Source organism: Ctenocephalides felis, unplaced genomic scaffold (assembly GCF_003426905.1).
Source record: "Ctenocephalides felis isolate EL2017-DRISC unplaced genomic scaffold, ASM342690v1 CF-g0.4_SCAFFOLD_01170, whole genome shotgun sequence".
NCBI lineage: Eukaryota > Metazoa > Arthropoda > Insecta > Siphonaptera > Pulicidae > Ctenocephalides > Ctenocephalides felis.
Window position 1 is genome coordinate 61,848,240 of NW_020537324.1, and position 24,890 is coordinate 61,873,129.

General features: G+C 28.5%; 1 protein-coding gene and 1 long non-coding RNA gene across 2 annotated transcripts in view; both read right to left on the reverse strand.

Moving 5' to 3' along the window:
* Nucleotides 1-20,956, reverse strand: part of LOC113367501 — a gene marked incomplete at its 5' end in the record, with an annotated part of 49,170 nt that extends 28,214 nt beyond the window's left edge. Inside the window, 2 exons of the mRNA XM_026609103.1 lie at nt 15,987-16,123; nt 20,738-20,956. Coding sequence (XP_026464888.1) covers nt 15,987-16,123; nt 20,738-20,956 — 356 coding nt within the window. The remainder of the gene's footprint in view (nt 1-15,986; nt 16,124-20,737) is intronic.
* A 3-nt stretch (nt 20,957-20,959) lies between these two features.
* Nucleotides 20,960-24,890, reverse strand: part of LOC113368095 — a 40,811-nt gene continuing 36,880 nt past the window's right edge. Inside the window, exon 3 of the long non-coding RNA XR_003366337.1 lies at nt 20,960-21,000. This is a non-coding gene — a long non-coding RNA (uncharacterized LOC113368095). The remainder of the gene's footprint in view (nt 21,001-24,890) is intronic.

The following is a 24,890-nucleotide window of genomic DNA, read 5'->3' on the forward strand; positions in this document are numbered from 1 at the left end:
AGCATTCTTTTTTTCATTTTTCAATACGTCATTGGCAATATCATCACTTCATTAATAATATACCAACGTAAAAATTTCTTCCATTTTTATTTAAACAACAATGAAACTAAGAGTATCATAAAACAAAAACCATATAATAAAACAATTACAAATCGAGATTAATTATTTCGAAGAACACTATAATTCATCATGCATTAAAAACATCCGATTCACATAAATGTTTTTAAAAATTTAATCGTTGTTTGCGAATACAATATAAAAAATTGTATTGTATACAAATTACGGGTATAAAATTAATTATACCCGTTTATTGCAGCTATATTTATATAAATTTTTATGAAATAAGTAATAAAGAAGATGATTGGAATCATCGGTAAAAATAAGAATGAATGATATTGCATTTATATATTTTTTTCTTAATTTGAAGTCCAACATTCCAGCAATTTGATTTCTTTGGAGTTTATTCGTTAACGAATTGATTTCAACAAGAATTTTTAATAATCAAGAATTTTAAGTCATTCTTTGTATAAAGCAGAACGCTTGTTTATTGCCAATAACTTATTAGTTTATTATTGGTCAAAGTGGTAAAAAAGAATACAGTACTTGTACCATAATGCTGTCATTAATTTAGTTTAGTTAATTTATCATTATATGTTGCATGAATCATTTAGTCATCAATCGTAAGGACAAGCCATTTGCTATCTAAGCTAAATTGAATATTTAAAAGAAGCAAATTTTTCAAAAATATATTTTCGTAGATCTCACAGATAATCTTCAGAATTGCATGACTTTGTTTTAGTAACCTCAATTAACTTTTTAAGTATGTCCAATCGGTAGATTGTTTTGAATTTGCCATGATATTTGACACTGAAATTAATCATATTTTAATTTTTGCTCAAAACTTTTATTGCTTAATGAATTTGTTATTATATCAAGCACTATTAGATACATTCTAATAATAAAAATACACTAAATATACATAGGTTAACCGTTGAATTGCCATCTAAAATTTGCGTAAAAGAAGGTGTACAAACACAACAGCTCCTAGGACAGAAGTTCTGATTGTTTTTAGAGACAAGAATAAAAAAAAAACTTAATCAGCTACAAAGTAAAGAATAAATTTTACTTTAATATACCAACATGCTGCAAATATGCATGATTGTTTTCCTCTACAAAATAGCAATTTATCAATAAAAACGTAACGGTTCTCCATTTCAATTGTATTCCGCGACAGTGACCCTTGTTAGGTGCTCCAGATAGCTCGATTTGCGGTCTATCAAATATCTAATAAATAAAAAGTGAGCTGGGCTGTTGTTGTTATTGTTATAATAAGTGGTTGCGTTGTTGCGGATCGGTGGTTTTTGTAAATGCCGAATAACGGCGCCCTGTTCCCGCCGACCTAGTTCCATGCGGAATAATCTCTTTGAACGCATTGCGTAAGAAAACAGATGTCAACTATATGATGAAATCTTAGTTGACTTAAGTTTATCTTTTGCATAATCGAGAATTTACAGTTTTTGGATTACTTGTGCTCAAAAAATCCTAAAAGGATTCTTCCTATCGTTCTTCTTGCTCGACGATTTGGTCAATGCCTAAAATTTACTGCATTTTTGTCTAAAATCCGACTTGCTTATTGACTGCCAATTATAGTTTCATTTATTTTTACCAGCAATCCGATTACAGAGTATCCCATGAGCTATTTGATTGAATCTATTCACTCACACTTAAAACTACGCATATGAAATTAAGATAAGACAATAAAAATTGTAGTTCAATATGTATAACAGTTACAACATGGTGGTGGATTGGTACATAAGTACATAAGTATGAAGTATAAGTATTATACTTCATCATCACAAATTTTAAATCAGTACATTCATATGTAAAAAAATATGTATAATACAGTGTCTTGTTTTTATGCAATAAAAAAATAGTTTTGTCCATTATTAAAAAAAATATCACATCACTTTTTTTATCAGCGAAATGAAAAGTTCTAATCACATCTATGGGTGGATCAGTATATAGTTTGGGCCAGGATGTTGTTATTTGAATGATTATTTTAGGTAAAAGTTTTTAGTGAGTTTTTTAATTTGTTCAAATATCGTCAGTACGTCAATTTGTTCATGTATAAATTTTGTAGAATAATAGTGTATCGTCAGTGGGTTCCTTGATTTGTTGAGTACTATTCGTAAAGGTTTGTTTTGTACTGTCTGTAGTCTCCGTCGTCCATGCTGGAGCGGCGTACAACAGTATCGGTCTTATTAATATCAGAGTAGTATCCGCTTGTTCTTCACTCTCAGCGGGCTTATTGTGTTCAAAAAAGGACTCAGTTAATTTATCATCATATGAAATTATTGTGCAAAATTTTATTATATTAATAATTGCCACTCCGATGAGTGATTCACTAATTTGGTTCATTTTTCCAAAAAATGTAGTAATGCTAATTGTCTTTTGGAAAATTGTTTTTAAGTCGTCTCAAAACTGGTGTCTCAAGAAGTTGAGTGACTATAGAATTTGTATGATCTTTCACTCTTAGTAAATGTTGAACACTGGCTAGCCTTATTAGCTTTATTTTAGAGACTAAACTTGGAAAAAATATGTTTGTGAGCCAAAATTGTTCCCATTTCAAAAATTCAAGAGATATATGAAATTCAAATATAAAAACTCTTGTTGATTATTTCTACTGGATGATCGTGGAGTCTTTAAAATTAGCAGAAAAGTCAAAATCTATTCGAGTAAATTTTTGAGAAATATAGGTCGGCCCTTTATTCGGAATTGTTAAAAAAAAACTTTGTTTTACGATTTTAATTAATATTTGTATGGCAATAATGTTTAGTGTGAAATTTATTAAAGGTTTAACCATAATTACTCGGTAGCATATATAGATAAACAATGTTTGAAAAGATTATTCTAAACCCATATACTAGACTTTTCGTTCATATAGTTTTGTTTCAAGTTTAATAAACAAATCTTTCTCAAGTTATTTTAGTTTTTTACATGAACACAGAGTTTTTTAAAAAAATCTATTGATCTTAAAGCTGGTGTGTTTTCAATTTAGTTGTAAAAGTTGTTTTCATATGCAAATAGTTGCTATATTTTTTGTTTTTATACATATCTAATCTATATGACATAGATAAAAATGGAATTAAAAAATTAAATATAATTATTATCAGTTAATTATTAGTTATTTAAATAAATTAGTATATATTGTGGAAAATTATCACTTAAAGGAATATATAAATTCAATTTACGATTATTTACTAACTGAAGTGGTTTATAATTATCATTATCTTACTAGTTTAGAATAAACAATGGTAGTTTATAATTGCTATACACGAAAATGTCTTGTAGAGTAAAACCAATAGAGCAAATAGTTATATTTTTTCTATTTCTATCTTTATCAAATAATTTTTTTCGATAGTTTTATAATTAATTTTTTTTACATAGAATACATCTAGGTGTTTATATAGAAATTTACTAGATATTTAACTTTTAGTAAATGGGGATCCGTATAATTCTAAATATCATTCTTAGAAATTTGTTTTGTTCAATATAATTTATAGAATTATCAGGTTTAATTAACGGGTATAATTTATATAATTTTCATGGTCAGTTATTCAGTTTTCTTTCTCTAATTATTCCAAGATATGTAACTTTGTTTTTCCATGGTACATGGAATGAATGAATAAATATTATTTCCATTAATTTGAATATTAAAAGTAAAAAATATTGTTTCTGATATTGACGAGTTAATTACAATTTTCAAAATCATTAAAAATTATTTTTATCAACTTCTCCTGGAATAACTCATGCAAATTAAGTAAGTTATAGTAATTTGGAATTAAAATTAATATTATTATAAATTTGAAATGAATGTTGGTGCAACATGTTTTACGTATGATATTTGCTATATGAACAAATTTGAACAAATATGAACAAAAATGCAATATTACATTAAATAGAATAAAATTGCCAACAACATCTGATACAATTAAAAACATCATTTGTTGTAGATCTACTTAGCAATTATATCTGAATCAATCGTAACTGTATTTGTTTCTTTCGAGTGATTGATAATAATCTGATTGCCTATTTGCACATATAGAAATTAATTATTAACCATGACAAAGAAAAATTATAAATATTTATTGATCCATATCCATTAACGGTATGCAATGGCATATTCATATTTAATAACTTCAAATGGACTGTCAATGCATTCATGTGAAATAACAGATACTTCAGAAATATTAAATAATAATTTTCTGCCATCAATGTAATCGTAAATCTAAATCTAGAATGGAATAATACTCACGTAAATAATTCTCTATTATGATGATAAAGTACGTAATGCACGCTCCAATTATTGTGGTATACTTTTTGTTGGAATTTTAGGTAATAAAGAATTATGTGGTATTATTTTTGTATTTATTTAAATACATTTAAAATGATCAACGAAAATTAAAAATAAAATGAAGACTTAGTCAAACTTAAGTGAATATGAACATCGAGATGATTTTTATCGTGGATTAGCAATCACTAGTTATATGTTAGATTCTTACACTCCTCTGATATCAAGCAGTAGCTACATCAGATTTTCACTTGAAATTGTAAATCTCAAATATGGTATGAAGTCTTACGAGGCTTTGGTGCAACAGATATTCACATTACGATTATAAAATGGTCAACCACTGGGTTGCTTTCTAGAAACACCAAAATAAACTAGCTGTAAGTGAAATTCTGTCTTAAGGCAATTAAGGCATCGTGCCTTAAGGCAAATTGCTGGAACTTCCCGTGCCAAATATTATTATTTTTTTAAAAACGATTAACATTTTTGAAAAAATTTTACTTCGAAAAATAAGATTTTTTGGAAATTTTAAATTGGACGAAAAATTACTTTTTTTTGAAAAAAAAATTTTTTTTTTAAAAAATTTTTAAACAATTTTTTTTATAAAATTTTTTTCTGGAAAAAATGTTATCTTCATTTTGACATATTTTGGAAGATCTGAACTTTTTTTCAAAGCAATCGTACTTCTTTACTGCATAGAGACAAAAAATAAAGCGCGTAAGCGCCGCGTCGCTGTCTAACGGAAAAACATTAGTACGGAACCCATAGGAATGTAAACAAAACTATACTTATTGTTAAAATCTCAATAAAATATCTGATAATTTGATATGCATATGTCTAATGTCTAATGATTATTGTTGACCGCCAAATGTTATTTTTTTAGTTTTTTTTTACTAGATCTCCGAAACCGCTAGACCTATCTTCATGAAAATTTGATCAAATCTTCATCTTGTTAATACAAGTAAAATGTTTTTTGAACTATACAAATCGGACGCTCCGTTCTCTTAAAAACTGAGTTACCGTTTTTGGCCCTTTTTGCCCCATATCTTCGGAACGGCTAGACCTGCCTTTGACAAAAACTAATCAGCACGTCTCCTTATCAATACGAATCGAATGTTTTTTGAATTATTCAAATTGCTTCATCCGTGTTCCCGAAATCGTCGACGAAAATTTGTATCCGAACACACACACATGCACGCACACACACACACACACACATACATCAATTTTCTCCAAGGTATGCCAACATATTCAGAAACCTCTGAAACGTGAAGATATATAAAAATTTTCATTTTCGATTTTTTTGCGATTACTTACCCTATGGAAAGTTAATTATAAATAAATCAATTTATCATCTCCAGAACATTAACAATCGTCATTTCATTTCGAATCAAATTCAAAAAAAAAAAAAAAGTTGCCAAATTTACACAAAATTGAAAAAGTGCTCCTGCATAGTCACAGTCTAAACGCATTTGCAAATAATTCTGTGCGACATTTTCACTTATACTGTGCTCAGATTGGCGGCATTTTCACATTTTTCAATAATTTTCACAAAATTGGAAAAGTGCTCCAGTACACAAACAGTCTAAACGCACTTGCGTAAGCATTTGTACCAGAGTGGCGCTTAGACTGTGCTTAGCCTGGGTGATTTTTTGAATTTTTAGTCCAAAATTACAAAAAAAAATTTTTGAAAAAAAATTAAAACAAAAATTTTTTTTTCCAAAATCAATTATTTTGTTGAAACAAGCAGAAAGTTCTTTGAATCATTTTAATCGGACGCTTAGTTCTCTCAAAAACTGCCATTTTTTTTAAATTTAGCTCTGTATCTCCGAAACCTCTGGGCCTACCTTTGCCAAAAACTAATCAGCACATCTCCCTATTAATAGGAATCGAATGTTTTTTAAACCATTCAAATCGGTTGTTCCGTTCTCTCAAAAACTCGCTTTCAATTTTTTGCACTCTTTGCTCCATATCTCCGTAACGGCTGGACCTGCCTTTGCCAAAAACTAATCAGCACATCTCCCTATCAATAGGAATCGAATGTTTTTTAAACCATTCAAATCGGTTGATCCGGTGCGCCCGAAAACGTGGACGAAAAAAAGCGGACATACAAAACACACACACACACAACACACACACACACACACACACACACACATCCATTTTTTCTGAAGTATGCCAAAATGTTCAAAAACCTTCAAAACGTCGAGAAATGTAAAAATTTTTGATTTCGATTTTTGGACGATTACTATAACTTACCCTACGGGAAGTTAAAAATTTACGTATATCATAACAGCTCAAAGATTGGTTCTGATTGGTGTTATTTATTCTACTTTTTCAAAGAGTATCTTACGTCATTTGTTATTTTTCCTCAACTTGATTTTTATGAAAAATGTTAAGTTAGATCAAAATTGTTAATGTTATGTTGGGTCTCAAAAATTCAGAATATAAATGATGAGCTAATCTTCAAACAAAAAAACTGTAAAACGAATCTTTTACAAACTTAAAACTATTAATTTTTTTGTTTAATTACAAAAATATTGAATGAAGTTCTGAATATCAATTTATTTATATACTCACATAATTGATATTTTCTTGCAAGTTTATTTTACGCTTTTTTCTGTATTTCTATAAGTATTTGCATTTCCGACTTCTCTTTCTCAATTTTAAAATCTTTACTATTAATTTATCTACACATGATTCTACAATCTACACAATCTACTGTAATAGAATATTGATTGCATAATTAATTAATATTGAATTGTAACTAGGTGTAAGTGGCATTGTTCTTTAAAGTAAGATGAATGAACTTGCAGATATGTGTAAATAATCTACGTAATCAATATGAATTAAAATTTAGGAACTTTCGAAATCGTGATAATAGAAGCTTAAAATTTTGACATTAATCCCAATTTTAGCGAACTTTTATAATTGAAATATTTTTTGTAGGCCCATAATATTAAGCCGATCATTACCAAAAACTGATCAGGACGAACCCCAAATGCTTTGTTTCGAACACTTTTTTAAATTTTCAAAATTAGTTCAGGATTTTTTAATGAAAACTTTGCAGTTACCTGCAGATTTTAAAAAAATCTCGCAAAACTTACTAATACGAGTCTTCACCGAGTTTCAGCAAATTTTTGAAATCAATTCAGCAGTTTTTGAGAAAACATCGATGAAAGATCAAATTTTGGCCATTAGGGCCAATCATAATTTTTCCAGTGTTGAAACGTCGACTAAACATAAAATTAGCAAATCTGATTAAAAAGTTAAGAGTGAGGCTTAAAAGTCCGGGGGTAAGAAAGTTCACCACCGATATTTCAAAAACAAGTAAGTTAGGAACTTTTTAACATTTTTTTTTTAAATTGAATCTTTTTGTTCCCTGGCCTTGTTTTTTTTTACCCCGCTTATGAGATAAAAAGGACTAGGCAACAAATTTTCTAAAAACAGCAAAAAACACATTTCAACAAAGATAATTTAGCTCGGAGTTTTACTGAATATAGTCAGATAGTTGCTTGTTTGAAACAAGTTATTTGTTGTCACTGGTTTGGTTTTTACCAAATTTATGGTTTAGTTTTCATAATATAATTGGTCAAAATCAAATTAGATCTTTGTGCCCCGCCCGTTATTGAATTGTATTGAAACTTGATAAAATATTCCATCTTTTTATACTATGTCGAAAAAAATTTCAAAGTTGTTGAACTGTTTAAAAAAAATGATCTCCACCATAACATTTACCTTTTACATTGTATTTCACCATCATATCTCTACCTTGCTAAGGTAGTTTGATCCTTAAGTTCATGAAACCCTAAAAATGTCTCCTTAATTTGTGCTTTAAGGGACTTTTGTGCTTTTGAGATCCTATTATCGTCTTTTTCAATCATACAATAAAAGTAAAGTTATTGACGTTTGACCAATTTTTGATATGTTTTGAGTTGTATCGAATATCAAGTAAAATGGTGCGCATTTATTTCATTTATGTCTGCATTCTGTTTAAATATTATGCTTCATTTAAATTATTTATGAATTTTAAACCACTGTTAAGGATCGTTGTTCTAATATTCTAATAATTCAAAAAATACATTCCATTTATTACTATGCTTAAGAGATTCATCAAAGAAAACTGTTATTGTTAGTTGCTCCAATTTTGATTAAAATGCTCTACAACCATTATCCATGAGCTTTCGATTACCATGAAACATAATTCGCTCGTCTCTAAAACTTTAACACCTATAAATCTAAGATAATTATTAATAAATTATCTGTGTAATGAATATTAGGTTTCTTGGAATTGGAATGGCAACTTGTAATATGTTCAGTGAACCATTTGCTGGCACTTTAGTAACACTCCGGTTATATTAAGTGCCTCGTAAACATTTACGACGAATCAGACATCAAGCCATAAATTCAGCTGATTTTATACTATTAAATTAACAATGTTGATGGGAGTATGGCGAATCTGATCTTTCGTAATAGAGGCTTTGGTGACCGTGGATGATAAATGTCGAAATTCATAATTGGTGGGAAATGAATCTTTATTTTTAACAGTAATATAATATACCATAATTTGCTGTTATATATATATATATATATATATATATATATATATATATATTAGAGCGGGTCAATTTGTATGGGCCAAGAAAGTCGTGTAGACACATATGATTTTCAGATACGAGTGATCGAAATAAAAGAAGCCTTACCTCTAAAATTAATTCTGATGTCCGTGCATTGGCCCAAAAATAAGGGTTAAAATTGCAAAAATTTTAGAGTATCTCAATCGCGTCCAAATGAACTCCCAATAATTTTGGAAAGCCGATCCACCCCTGCCCGTAAATACAAATTTTGCTCGTTTTGAAAATATATAAAAATTAAAATCTCACACATTTTTTGAGGATCATATACTATTTAAAATATATCTTAATTATAATTGTATATAAATCAATAAATAAGAAATATTGTTTGTGAAAAATTGCATAGGCACGTGCTTGTAGGTCCTTATTATTATTAGTAATTTTAATGAAATGACAATGTTTGACTCATCATATTGCAAAAGGAACTTTTGACACAAATTTTAAAATCAATATTTTTTTAATCTTTGATGAATTTTTGAAATCAAACAACATAGACCATGATATCTATCAGTAGATCTTTACCAAAAACCAATATCTTTCAAACAATTTTTAAATTTTTAAAATTGATTTAGAATTGCAGTAATGAAATATTTTTGAATCATTAAATTATTAATAAACATTTCAATACAAAATCGACATTGCTTACGGTAATTCTGTTGTAAATCGAAATGGTATATTAAAATTAGCATAAATGATGCGAACTTTATGGTTTTATGAGTATGAACGAGTTATGTATGATAATTTGCATATACAAACGGTTTTTTTGCACATAATTTCAAAGATTAAGTTATTTTGCCACTGTAATTCAAATTAATTAAGATATTCTGTTATTAATGTATGTAAATTAAATTCAATTTTAGTAAAAAAAATTAATGAATTCAGATATTATTGTGGTTATTCTAAATCCACAATGTCTAAAGTTTTATGCCTTTTTTGTATTTAATATGTTGTTTTATCTAGTAAGATTTTAATGTATGTTAATTAAACTATTCAGTAGCGTACTTGAATTTTGTTTTTGTTTTTTTGTTCCTAAAAACTTTTTAATTGCAATCTCTTGATTTTTTTAGTAAAAGTTTTAAGAATCTGTTATATCGCTTTCAAAAATAAAACAGATACCTTTTGTCAAAAAAGCGTAATATATATATATATATTTGTCAAATAATAATCTGAAAGCTTTAATTATATAACTTTAACTATATAAATCATGTCTTTTAGTTCTTGGTCATCTAGATTTTGCAAATATCCTAACTAATATTTTATAGTAAGGAATTGAAAATAGTACAGAAAATTTATGGTATAAAGTAATTAGATTCTGTTTGCCTATCATTTTAAGATGCAATTTTCTTCAAAAATCACATTTCTCTATTCCTCTACTGATTATAAAATAAATCAAAGTGAATCGTTTAATTTACCACTATTTACACTCCAGACACAACGGATTGCATGTATTTATTATCAAAATTATTATAATTCCGCTCATTAAACCACATGATACGCTAGAATAGAAATGGTTTAATGAACTTATAATTATGAATACAAGTAGTTGCATCATATAAATTAATTTTGCCGTATTAAAATTTATGTAAAGTCAGCAAGTACCGTTCCAAAAACACGAAGTGTAAATGAAATCTTGTTCTAATATATTTAAATTAGATTGAAAATATATTGATTTGTTTAGAGAGTAGTAGTTTATGAATATTAAATTTGAACTTGAACATAAAAATATAAATTGGGTCTAAGGATATTACTCTTGAAGATGTTAAAATTTTATGAAGTATAAGTAACGGTTACTACTTATCTGCAAAAACAAAAAAATATAATCAACAAGATTACTTCTCGAGTTTAATCAAACGGCTTGAAACTTTTTGTAATCGGTGCAAACGGCTGCACAGAAAGCAATGACAAATGATCAAATTTTAGCTTCCATTTTGCAAGTTTGGTTTCAAACGATTCAGAATCATTTGTATCGTCCAGAAAACGTAAAAATCGCAAATTGTTTTTTCCAGGCAAAACATTTTTTTTTTATTTTTTTTTTTAATTTTATTTGGCCTCGCTTACCTTGAGCGTTTAGCCACCTACAACATTCTATTTATTTACTTTCTATACTATTTTTTATATCATAGTCAAACTTATATATCTTATTCTATATTTTTATTCTTAATTTTTATTTTCTTCTTCAATTTCTTTCAATTATTTTCTTCAATTTTGACTTTGTCTTTCCCTCTCTTCAATTCTTGATCTTTCATTTCTAATTTCTAATTCGATTTAACTTCTATCTTCCTTCAATTTTAACTCTTCTTCTTCTTTTAATCTTAGCCAGTTTTTTCTTAGTCCTATCACAATTCAGATATTCAAATTCTGTAATTTCTATTCTTGCTCCTAATTTTTATTCAGATTCAATTCAAAAAATCCAATTCTATTTAATTTCAAATTCAATTTTAAATTAACCATATATATTTTCCTATATACTAAGTCAATGACAGGATTCGATCTAAAGATCTCTGTCGAGTGAGTCGAACACGCTACCAAATGACCTATGCTCGCCACTTTCTGAAAATTAATAATGAATAATTCTTCACCAACATAAAGTTTAGTATTATAGGTATGAACAACTATTTCGCCCAAATGGCATAATAGCATTGGTGGCTTATTGTCACGGTAATGCGTCTTCCTCAAGGCTCTACGAAGGGCAACACTCATCATACCACAGGAAATGTTTGTAATTATCAATTTCTAAGTCGGAGATAATAATAGTCCAAGATGTCAATAAAGATAAGGCAAATATGTCAACATTTTTGGAAATGCTTTTGATTTTATCATTCAATTTTGTCTGCATATTGAGCAAGAGCAACTTAGATGTGTCTGTCTGATTTTAAAACATTATTAATGTCTAAAAAGATTTGGCTGTGATATTCTCAAATAAATTCTTAGTTTATATGAAATAAATGAAATTTTTTTTTTCTTTTGGAGGAGGTCTATACCCAATCCGGGGTTCTTGCCTAATAACTTTATACAATATGCACTATGTATATGTATGTTGTTTTTTGGTAAATACAAAAAAACGTAAAATTACTCGTTGTTATAATTATGTTAATTATTATAAATTAAAAAATGTAACTTACAAAAGCGAGAATTAAAAGGCTTATTTATTGACTAAATTAAAATTTATCATAAATATTGTATAATCAAATATTTTATTTGTGCGTCTCATTAAAGGGGGCTTAAAGGTCCGCGGGTAAAAAGATCCACCACAATTATCTCAAAAACAAGTACAGAATAGAATTTTTGACCGATACTATTTTAAAGTAGAAGGCAAATGATACAAAACCAGCTATCACCTTAATTCTTACGAGGTGACTATCAAGAGATAAAACGGAAATGTATGAATATTCATACAAAATGTTGATAGTTCTTTGTTGACAGTTTTTTTGGTTTTGATCACTGTTGTTTAGTTTACGGTACCCGAATGTAATTTTTAGGTATACATTATTTAATTGTTTATTTAAATTTATTGTAGATTTAAACTTTTTTTTGTGTGGTGGGGTAACTAAACCTCGCAAAGGTGTACACAATAAAATATTGTAAGTAAAAATGTTAAGTAAGGTAAAAAAAAAAGCAATTTTAAAAGAGTTAAATTATGTTAACAATTATTCCAACTCTGCTGCATATTTGTGACAAAATACGAAATTGAGGTAAATACATCATCGTGAGCTTTGAAAAAAATGGTCTTATAAATAATAAAGCTTCCGCGAAATGCTTTTAAAATTCAAAATAAAACTTATATCAGTTTGCCCTCTATCTGCCCATTTTTACTTTGCCTATAGTGAAAAAACATATTTCTATAATTTGTAATTAATTGGAAATTTTACTGAACATAGTTCGATAGTTGTTTGTTTGATATGTGGTATTTATTGTGATTTAACTGGTTTAATCAATTTTTACAATATTATTGCTCAAAGTCAAATTGGACCTTTCTTCCATGCTCTACCCTACTCAGTTTTTGGAAAAAACTAATTCTTTTCATTTTTACTTATAGCATACGTAATAAATTATATTGTAGCACTTTTGTTGAAATCTGAATCAAATGAACTGAAAATCTTGAATCAAATTGAAAGGAAATTTTGATACAACTGCAATCACTATAATCAATAACCTACAATTACTGTTTACATTCAAGCAGCAATTGTGTACATTATTATTAGGTTGTCAAATATCTCCCTTCCGCTTTTTTACTCTTGGTTACATACAAAAAGGCGGAAGGGAGATATTTGACAACCTAATATATGATCGCACGGATTGATATTAGTCAACATTTTATTTTATTTTTAGATCAATAAACATCTAGCCTCAAAAATTTATTTATTAAAATAATCTTTAAAAAAACTGAAATGAAACTGCAAGCAAAATTTATGAATTTTTCAGACAGCACCTGAGCACTCTTAAAACCTTGTTATCTCTATAATTATCCTATAAAGTTGCAAAAATACCTATACATTTTTTTCATCACTAAGCTCTCTTTCTTAACTATTATTTCAGTCCGTTGCGATGAAATCCGCATTTAGTTGTATATAAATGCAACCGTAATGTTTGTAACGGTTAACGAAGCACCACGGACAAAAGTGTTAATGGTCAAGGTGAAGATCATTACCGCGACCGCAGCCGCAACCGCTGACTTTCGTTTTCGTACCGAATAGAATGCTATTTTGACTTTTGCTGCGACCATGTGTTGTGCTGCCCACTTGGGTAATGCACCTAGCACATACTTACCGTTGTATTACCATGGGCTGACAACATTTTAGTGATTGAAATAAAGTCTGATATTTTATAGCGTTTCATGCTACTAACATATAAAAATTTATATCATTCCATATAAGGACAAGTGTGAAACCTGATCTTATTATAACGCCAAGGTAAATAACTTCGTTGTTATAATTCATATGCGCAATGTCGAAGTTTGACACATTAAAAAAAAATATTACACCAGCAAGTTAAAATTTGTTATTGACAATGAGTTCGATAGATTTTGCATCATTTCTTCGTCTACTATTTGGTTATTAAAAGCAACTATAAAACTTAAACAAAAATTAGTTACAATATATTTGTAATATATTTTTAATACTTTGAATTTTGTACAAAATCAGGAACCAGGATGCAATTCACTTGCTTGAGTATATGAATCATAATTTAAGACAAATTCTACATGAGAAAGATCAGGAGGAAACTGATCAGCGACTTATGAGAATTCTATTGATACTGGACTTTTTGACTAACATAACATACCAGAGACATAAATTGTAATAAAGGCGACTAGTTTTGACATGACGAAAAAAAAGTTTACTTGCTGTTAAAGGTATCATTGAAAATCTTGATAGATACATATAAATGTATCATTGAAAATCTTGATAGATAGGTATATTTAGTAAACAGTCAAGCATGCTTATCAAATAGTGTTCGTGTATATGTGTTTCAACAAAGCCCACATATACATCAACAGAAAGGTAATTTTTAATTGATTATATTTGAGATCTATAACCTCAAGAGAAATTTTTATCATACTGCTTGATATCGATCTGACTGAGTTTGGTGTCGAACCTGGGACTAGTTTGTGCTAAACCACGTCCTTAACCTTTATACCACCATTTACATTTAAAGCTACTGGGACGCAAGTCAATTCTATCTATTGACAATAAGCTTCTAATTTACAAGGTAGTAATAAAACCAATATGGACCTATGGCATAGAATTGTGGGGCTATGCAAGCAAATCTAACATAGTTCTAATGCAACGTGCCCAATCGAAAATATTGAGGCAGATTACTGATGCTCCATAGTTTGTTAGCAATAAAACCTTACCCGACGATCTTCATATTGAATTTATAAAAATAATTATACAAATCAACAGTATCAAACATTTTCAAAAACTAGAACATCATACAAATTATATGGTCACTCAGCTGCTTGAGACACCAACTTCAAGAAGACTGAAGAGGAAGTTGCCCAAAGATAATTTGGAGGAACCTTAGAACTACAACAGCCTTATATGAACATAATAGTATAATCACTTATTGAAGTGATTCTCTAACAACATAATATTTATCCAATAAATTTATATGTGTGTTTGAAGGTGTGTGTATGTGTGCGAGTGAATGACATAAGGCAAATAGGCTATTTTTTTGAAATTTGAAATAGCTCATAGAATTGTCATGCATTCTGATTGCTATTGAAAATAAAATAAAATTAAATATATATATATATATATATATATATATATATATATATATATATATATATATATATATTTAATATTCGTCAATGCGTATATTATTGAAGTTTTGACTTTTTCCCAAATTGTTTTTCAACTCTGTAAACTTTTGCATGTTTCTCATTTTATTGAGAAACTTATTCATGGTCGTAATTAAAACATGTAACAAGATCCCTAATGAATTACGGACCGTTGTCTTGTCAAATGATGAGCTTTTGTCCACGTTACTGTTATTTAAATTACAAGGCAAATGGATAGAATGTTTCGAAATTCTTTACTACTGGGTGCCGTAATTATAAAATCCATATTATAAAAAACAAATAATATTTAAAATCAAATGAAATAGTTTTGAATGTATTAGACCTTGCCACATTAAAATCAAGTTTTTATACTAGCTTCAAAATATTATTTTAAATACCAATTCTGAGTTTTAAAAATATATTTTATTTTTAATTTTGTTGCAATTAATGTCAGCATTGGTAATTGTCTTGAAAGTTGTATAGACCCTCATAGCTTCAACAATACGTTTATTATTCAATTAACTCTAAATTGTGATTAGTATTAAAATATTGAAAATTCCAAATCATGTTAATAACTATGCAAACTGATTTGCGAAAATATTTATTACAAACTAAAATATATTCTCTGAAGATTTAAATACAGCTATATCTTATTTTCCTTTAATTTAATTGCTATCCTATTAAATTCAATCAATACTTTTCCAAAATAATGTTTCATACTCACAAACTGCCAGCAAATCCGGCAGCTTTATTTTCTATTACCGTCGGTTCCGGAGGCTTACACATGATGATCAGCTCCTGATCAGATTGCATCACCACACCAGGAAATTGTGGAAACCAGACCCGAACATGGACAAAGCCCTGAGTGAAAAGTAAATCATAAGAATATAAATAAATCATAAGAATATATCTTGAGAAATGGAAATGAAATTATAGACGGTTTATCAACTATCAATCAAATAAATCAAAGGCAAAAATGGAAAATTAAATAAAATTGAATCTATTTTCAATTTATAAAACTAAAATTTTAATGAAACAATTTGGTGATTCATGTTATCAAAAATTTTTATAGAAAATTTATTTCCGGCGTTTGATGGCGATTTTTGTTTTTGCACTTTCTGGTATCTACTAATGAAGCCATACCTGAAATGCCTCATAACAGTATATATTTTTAATGATTCCAGGTATTTAGGATAATTCGGCTATGTTTGTAGATAGTGAGCGATGGTTTGCATATGACCATTTACAGGAAGTAGATAAAAATCTTAAAAATATAAAAAATATTTATTAAGTATTTGTCAGAGAAATCCTATTTTCTGAGGGTAATAACGATTTTGATTACTAATATTCAGATTCAGGATATAGGGAAACTAATTGTGTATGGCATCGTGCTTTAAGGAAAATTGCTAGAACTTCCCGTACTGTAATGAAATATTCGAGGAATATTAAATGTTTTTAAATAGATTATTATACATACTATTACTTATATATCTTTATAGAAAAGAAACAAAATTTAATCAATCGAATTTAAAAAAATTAAGGTCATTGTCTAATATTTAAAAGAATTATATAAATTGAATAGCAAAGTTAAAATTAATTATTTGAAGTTAAAATTAAAATTCGAATTATTTTCGATATTCAAAAAAAAAATATTTTTAAAATTAAAAAAAAAATCCAAATGCAATGATTTTGTCAACTCAAGCAGGAAGTTTTTTGAATCGCATGCTTAGTCCTCTCAAAAACTGCCCTTCTTTGCACATTTAGCTAGGTATCTCCAAAACGTCTGGACCTGCTTTTGCCAAACTAATAATCACTTCTCCCCATCAATACGAATTGAATATTTTTTGGATCATTCAAATCGAATGCTCTGCTCTTTTAAAAACTCGATTTCTATTTTCTGCACTATTTGCTCCGTATCTCCAGAATGGCTAGACCTGTCTTTGCCAAAAACCGATTAGCACATCTCCCTATCAATAGGAATCGAATGCTTTTATACCATTCAAATCGGTTGATCCGTGCGCAGAAAACGTGGACAAAAATTGTATCCACACGTACATATACACACACATATACACATACATTCATTTTTCTGAGGTATGCCAAAATGCTCAGAAACCTTCAAAACATGAAGAAATGTAAAAAATTTCAATTTCGATTTTTGGTCAGATTTTCTCTTGTTTACTTTTATATTTATTATTAGTAAATATTTTATATGAGATCAAAAATTGCTGGTCAAGGATTTTTTGAAGTAACGCACTGCATTCCATATTTTCTTTCCGAAATTTGTCTGTCGAGAGTAGGTGGAATATTAATGTTTTGTCTTAATTTTGGTCGAAAAGTACATCTCTGCTTGGCATAATGACAGTGCACTGTATAATTTGCATCGTTCTTCACATTTTATTAATAATTTATTATGCTCATTATGATCACAAGCCAAACATATCTTTGGCTTGTTTCAGTCTTCAAGCAGCCGTGGCGTGCCATACAGTTATATGCTCTCTTACTGTTCTTTTATTATTTGCTGAAACGAGTTTATTCACAACATATTACATTCTGCCGAACCGCACATATTCGGTCTGCATATATTTATATATAGCATATTTATTATTATCAGAAGGTTGCATGGCCAATTTTAATATTAAAATCTAACTGGATCGAAAGTATCGAATGCTCGTATCTTGAGCGGTTCTTAACCAGAGCAATAACTTAGCGATCCGTTAACTTTGCTAAAAGATCGGGTTATGATAAATTTAATAGATATAAAGAGATCAGATAATACAATGTAGAATTTGTTTTGTAATCATTTGTTTTTTAAACTTGATTAAATTAAAGCAACTAATATGTAATTATTAGAAACATTAACATATTACAAGGTAATAATAAATAAACATCTCTTTATGTAACACTTTGGTTAATAATAAGTGGATAACTAATTATAATATAATTTTTACATGATTTTTTTCTATCTTCTAAGGGCAAAGTCGTTTTTCACTTAATATTAACTTCCCTCGCTATTGCATTTAATTTTCAATAATTAGAACAGGTTATCGTCAAAGACCACACTATCGCTATTCCACTTACAGTAGTCATATCCATAATATTGTCCCCAGTTTGTACATTCTTTCAAAAATTAAGTTTTCCATCGTAATATTTAAAAAATTTATTGCATTTTTTCCATTTTCTTAATACTGCTTTATAATAGTTTTCTAATTTATAAGTACTTTACAAAACGAAGCTTTCCAATTTAGGAAAATTGCATATTAAAAAAAAAACGATTTGTTGAGGGCTGCAAAAAATAAATTTAATTATTAAGAGAAATATTTATTAAATTGTAAATTGTTATTTACAATTATTAGGGAAAAATATCAAAATTTCTTTATATAAAACAGTTTTGAAAATAGTTTACTTATCAACCATAAATTCTACATAAGTCATAATATTGGTTCATGCATGAAGCACATATGTAGTTAGAGATTGAAAGTAAGTTCACAGAACTTAGAAAATGAAAAACGACATTGTCATCGACTAGCAGATAAACAGATAAAAATAAATTATGAGCAAAATAACTTTACTAAATGTGAATAAAAGCTAAAATATAAATGTGCAAGGTATGAGTAGAAATAAATTTTTATAAGGCAAGTTACTTTTACTTCCCGTAGGGTAAGTAATAGTAATTGCAAAAAAATCGAAAATAAAAGTTTGTATATATTTAACTGTTAAAGGTTTCTTAACATTTTGGCATAACTTAGAAAAAATGGATTTCTGTGTGAGTGTGTAGTATGTATGTATGTTTGGACAAACATTTTTGTCCACAATTTCAATAGCACAGAGCAACCGATTTCAATGATTCAGTCAGTGTTTGGCAGGATTTAGAAGATACAAGGCAAAAAGTGCAAAAATCTATAATACAGTATTTGAGAGAACGAAGCATACTATTAGAATAATTCAAAAATATTTTACTTGTATTGACGGAATAAAGAATTTGTAATTTTTTGGCAAAAGTGATTCAGCGCTTTAGCAGATCCAGATTGTTTTTTACAAAAATGCCATTTGGCGTTCAAAAATGATCATTATACTTACGCAAATCGAATTATCATATATTTGTGTACTTTATACAGATTACAAATATAATGTAAATGTATTGTATTTTATAGAGTACAAATTTTGTTTTATTTTTTAGGTTCCATACTAAGATTTATAATGTTTGTTTCAAGTTCATATAATTCAAACAAATGCCTCGACATTTTCGACAGTATGGATTGTTATTAACATTTTCAACAGGCTTGAATAGGTTTCAACATTTTCAAGATATTTCAGAACTTTCAAAAAGCTCATTTCTTCTAAAAAAATTCAAAGTTTTCAAAGAAATTGATTTTCTTCAAAATTTTCAAAAAAGTTATAAAATACCTTTGATAATTTTAGTCGATATTTGATCAGGCAGCAATCGTTTGGAAATATGGCCAAGCGATCGATTGTAGAAACACACCATCGAATACTTTAAAACACCGGCAATACTTTTGCAAATTTATTAATGAAAATATTGGAAATTTTCTATATATAATTTTATTCTTTTAATTATGAAAAATTAAATTTGCTAGCAATTCTTATAAACTTTATAATATAAATATAAATAAATAAATATATATTTAATAACATGGATGAAAGATCTGTGAGCTGAGTTAAACTCCATCTTGTTAGTTTTAAAAATTTTATGGCCTCAGAAATTTTCCATGAGGTCTCTGAAAGTCTCAGAAATTTTTCTTGAGGCCATACATCACTAGTTAACTTCCCGTAGGTTATAGTAGTCGCAAAATAATCGAAAATGAAATTTTTTATATATCTTTACGTTTCAAAGGTTTCTGTATATTATGGCATATCTTAGAAAAATGGATGTATGTGTGTGTGCGGATACAAATTTTCGTCGACGATTTCGGGAACACCGATCAACCGATTTGAATAATTCAGAAAACATTCGATTTGTATTGATAAGAAGACGAATTCATGCTGATTAGTTTTTAGCGAAGGCAGGTTTTGTTGTTTCAAAGTTACGGGGCAAAACGTGCCAAAAACGGCAACTCAGTTGTTAAGAAAACGGAGCTTTCGACTTTAATCATTCAAAAAACATTTTACTTGCATTGACAAGATGAACAACTGATCAAAGTTTTTGGGGAGGCATGACTAGCGGTTATGGACTCACAATGAAAATAAGTTAAAAATGTCATTTGGCGGTCAAAAATGTTTATTGGACATATGTACATCAAATTATCAAATATTTTATAGAGATTTTCATAATGTGTACAAATTTTGTGTAAATTTTTTTGGGTTCCATACCAAGATTTTTTAATTACGGTAAGGGAAATTCCAGCAATTTGCCTTAAGGCACGATACCATGTGCACAACTTGTGTTGTCATTGCATTCCTTAAATCACATCATTCTTTGCATGCCTATTAACTCTTATTATAAGTGACACTTACATTCCTTTTCAAAACGCCGCAGCGGCCGAAATCCGTGATGCGCAGATAGTATCCGAGACCTGTCGGATCCGTCAGATCCGGCCTGATCTGACACGTCGGATCGGTTTCAGGGTCTACGGCTCGATCGTCCGCGAACAGCGGGTTCCCTCGGAAGCCTTCCGGTTTGCGTAGGCGAGCCACGATGGAGTCCCTCGAAACTGATGATGCTAGCGCAGAACTTATCGGTGCGTTGTTTGTTGAGAAGGTGCATTGGATTTCCGTTACTGAAAAGATTGAAGAAAGATAGATGGAATGTTCATATAATGATTAGATGAAATCGATTCTGTTATTCAAAAATATTTTTTTACAAGTTATAGAATTTTATAGATAATTTTAGTCGATTTTGTGTAGAAACACACATACACCATCAAATGCTTGAAAAAACCGACAATATTATTATTGCAAACCTATTAATGCAAATATTAGTAATTACATGATTGTTTTCATTTATGAAAAATTAATTTTGCTTTCAATTGCTACAAAATTTTACTATATTTTTAATAATATTGATGAAAGATCTGTGAGCTGATAATGTGTTAAATTTCAACCTGAATCACGAAAGTTCTAATAAATGGTTTTATACATTTTAAATTTCTTTGTTGCAAATAAAATATAACTAGTGGGGTGTATGGCATCGTGCCTTAAAGCAAATTGCTGGAACTTCCCGTATAGTAACGAAATGTTCGAGGAATACTGAATGTTATCAAATAGATTATTATAAATATTGTAACATTGTCTAATATTTATAAAAATTGCAAAGTTGAAATTATTTGTTTAAAGTATATTAGAACTACAGTCAGAATAAAAAATAAAATCTGAATTATTTTCGATATACAAAAATTTTTTTTTTTTTGAAAAAAAAAAAGTTGAAACAAAAATTTTTTTTTCCAAAATCAATTATTTTGTTAAGACAAGCAGAAAGTTCTTTGAATCATTTGAATCGGACGTTCTCTCAAAAACTGCTATTTCTTAAATATTTAGCTCCGTATCTTCGAAAAGGCTGGGCCTGCCTTTGCCAAAAACTAACAAACACTTCTTCCAATCATTACTAATTGAATGTTTTTTAGATCATTCGGATACTCCGTTCTCTCAAAAACTCGATTTTTATTTTCTGCACTTTTTGCTCCGTATCTCCGAAACGGCTAGACCTGCCTTTGCCAAAAACTAATCAGTTCTTGTCCCTATCAATAGGAATCGAATGTTTTTTGAACCATTCAAATCGGTTGATCCGTGCGCCCGAAAACGTGACTGAAAATTTGTATCCATACATACATACACACACACACACATCCATTTTTTCTGAGGTATGCCAAAATGTTCAGAAACCTTCAAAACGTCGAGAAATGTAAAAATTTTCAATTTCGATTTTTGGTGCATTACAATAACTTACCCTACGGGAAGTTAAGAAGAATTTACTCACACAGTTTGAAAATTGAGTTTTTGAGTGCAACTTAGAGCTTTAATGATAATGTGACAATTTTTTAGTTATTGTGGTTAATTTTTAATAATTTAGTTTATTTTTAAACTTTGGATCCGCAATTGTGAATAACATTTTAATAACTACAGTAAACTATAGTCTAAAATAATGATACGATTTCCCAAAATTTTTATGAATTAAGTCTTTTTATTGAATTATGAATTTAAAGTTTTCAAAATTCGTCGTCTTTGAGCCGCATCCTTTATAAAAAATGCACTGAAGTGTGTTGGCAAGTTTTAGCAAAAGTTGCCGTTGGCAAGTTTTAACAAAAGTTGCCGTTGGCAAGTTTTAACAAAAGTTGTTGCAGTAAGGTAAAATACTTAATAGTTTTAAAAAAATAAAAACCTAAAAACATGATTATTGCTAGTGTTTAATGGAGGACCTCTCAAAGTCGGCCAATTTAATAAAAATTAAATTCATAATCCAACAAAAAGCCTAAATTCTTGAAAACTTTGAACAATTATGTCATTATTTTTGACTGTGTTTCTAGAAATGTTATTCACGATTACAGAAAAAAAAGTCAACATGTTTCAAAAATATGAAATATTATTTGTTGCTAAAATTTATTAATAGCTATGCAATATTTCCCATATTGCAAAGTATAATTTAAATGAAATTATTTCTCTATTTCCCGTTGAAAGGTTAATATTATTACATTTAATTTTTTACTTTACACTCATATAATAATAAATATAATTATTTATGAGTGTTTAGGCATATATCTTTTTATAGTCAATTCAAATTTTATTTGTTATTTTGCTTGAAGTTAAAAAAGTAGTTATATCTAGTACATGGATGATAGATATCTATCTATAGTTAATTGAATTAGTATTTGTTATTATTTCGCATCATGTGGAAAAAATTCAAGTCGATGTAAAAACAATATTGCAATAACAACGGAAAATTCATTCTTTGATGCGTATAATTTATAAATATGTACAGACTCATGTTTGCTCTAAAGATTCTTATTTCCTATTTTTATTATCCTGCAAGCTGTCAATATTTCAGTCTTGCATAAGATTGCATTTTATGTCCTATTTCTAATCATTTTCTGCAAATGCATCAAATAAAAGAAGGGAAGTAAACTAATAGTATACAAATTGTTTATTACTTAAGGTTTAGAGTAAAATTGCTGTAGAACCTATGAATTTAACAAAATTGAGAATATACATAAAGTGCTAATTGGCTCTCGTAATAAACAGTTCCACAGACGTTTGTAATTAGTTAATCTAATTATATAAATAGACTTTATATGTTACAATTATGCAAATAAATATTGATTAAAATGCCGTCAAATTAGAATTTTTGCTTACGTATTGTTAAAAGTCCGATTTCCGCTTCTGTAATTTCGAATTGGTATTAACATGTAATGACTCAAGTATATCCGTGAACTACATTATATGTAAATGTTAAATTAATTGTTTGGGTTATTTAAAACCATTCACTTCTTTAATAGTATTGACTGAAGAAATAGGTATACTTATTAATCTTATGGAATAGTATTATTATAGAAATAGGTATGCATATTAATCTTATGGAATAGTATTATTTTTATGATATTTAAGATTCTAACTCGATGACGTTGTAGTATTGTCATTTGGTCTTTTATTTCAACAAATTTGGTCATTCTAAGATCTGATTTGATTTTTTTTTTTTGACAGAAATAGGAGTTCAGTTTTGCAACATGTAAGATTTGCCTGAATTAGGTATTTGATAGCATCGGTCTCTACACGCAAAAGGTTTCTGAATGTTGTTAATTTATTTTGTTAGATGTTATTATTGCAAAACTATTTATCACTTTTCATTTTACTAATTATAATCAACTCTTTTAATTTTTCTTTAACTATAACTATTAACACTATAAGCGGGCCCCGTAAAATTACGTTCTGCGAGGATTGTTGCTTATCAGCGGGCATGGTATTATTACGCTTTGAATAAACTAACATTGAAAGCGGGTGAAAATACTTTTATCGGATCGTTTGCATATGATATTGAAAGAATAGCTGGTACTTTTTTCGAGATTCAATTGATATTTGGTATTGTAAGACTTTTAGAATTAGGATAAGGATAAGAAACAATATGTTTTATCTTCAAGTTTCTTTTTATGTTCAATTTATTTTGAAGATAAATATGCAGAATTTACAACAAAAGGGTGTTCAATATATATTTTATAAAATACTTCATTTATTAGTAAGATTTATACGGTTCAACATCTCTTTTTTTAAATTATTATTTGCAATAATAAAATAATGGCATCGGATAGCGATAGTGAGGTTTACGCCGATAATTTGTCACAAATTGGAAGTGATTTGGATATCCCTGATTTTGATAGTGAATGTGAGAGTGATGAAGATTTTTTTAATCCTAGAAGACGTAGAGTTTTACCGATTATGTCTAGTGATTCTGAAGGTAGTGACAGTGAAGAAGTGGAGTGGTCAGAATTTGACAATCCTCCGAATATTGAACCATTTTTAGGTCAAAGTGGCGTGGTTTTGAAACCAAATAATCCACAAAGTGTAAGTGAAGTGGTTCAGCTATTTTTGGGTAATGATTTGTTTGACTATATGGCCGAAGAAAGTAATCGTTATCATTCACAAAATATTGATCGTTTTAAAGACAGTGCAAAATCTTTGAAAT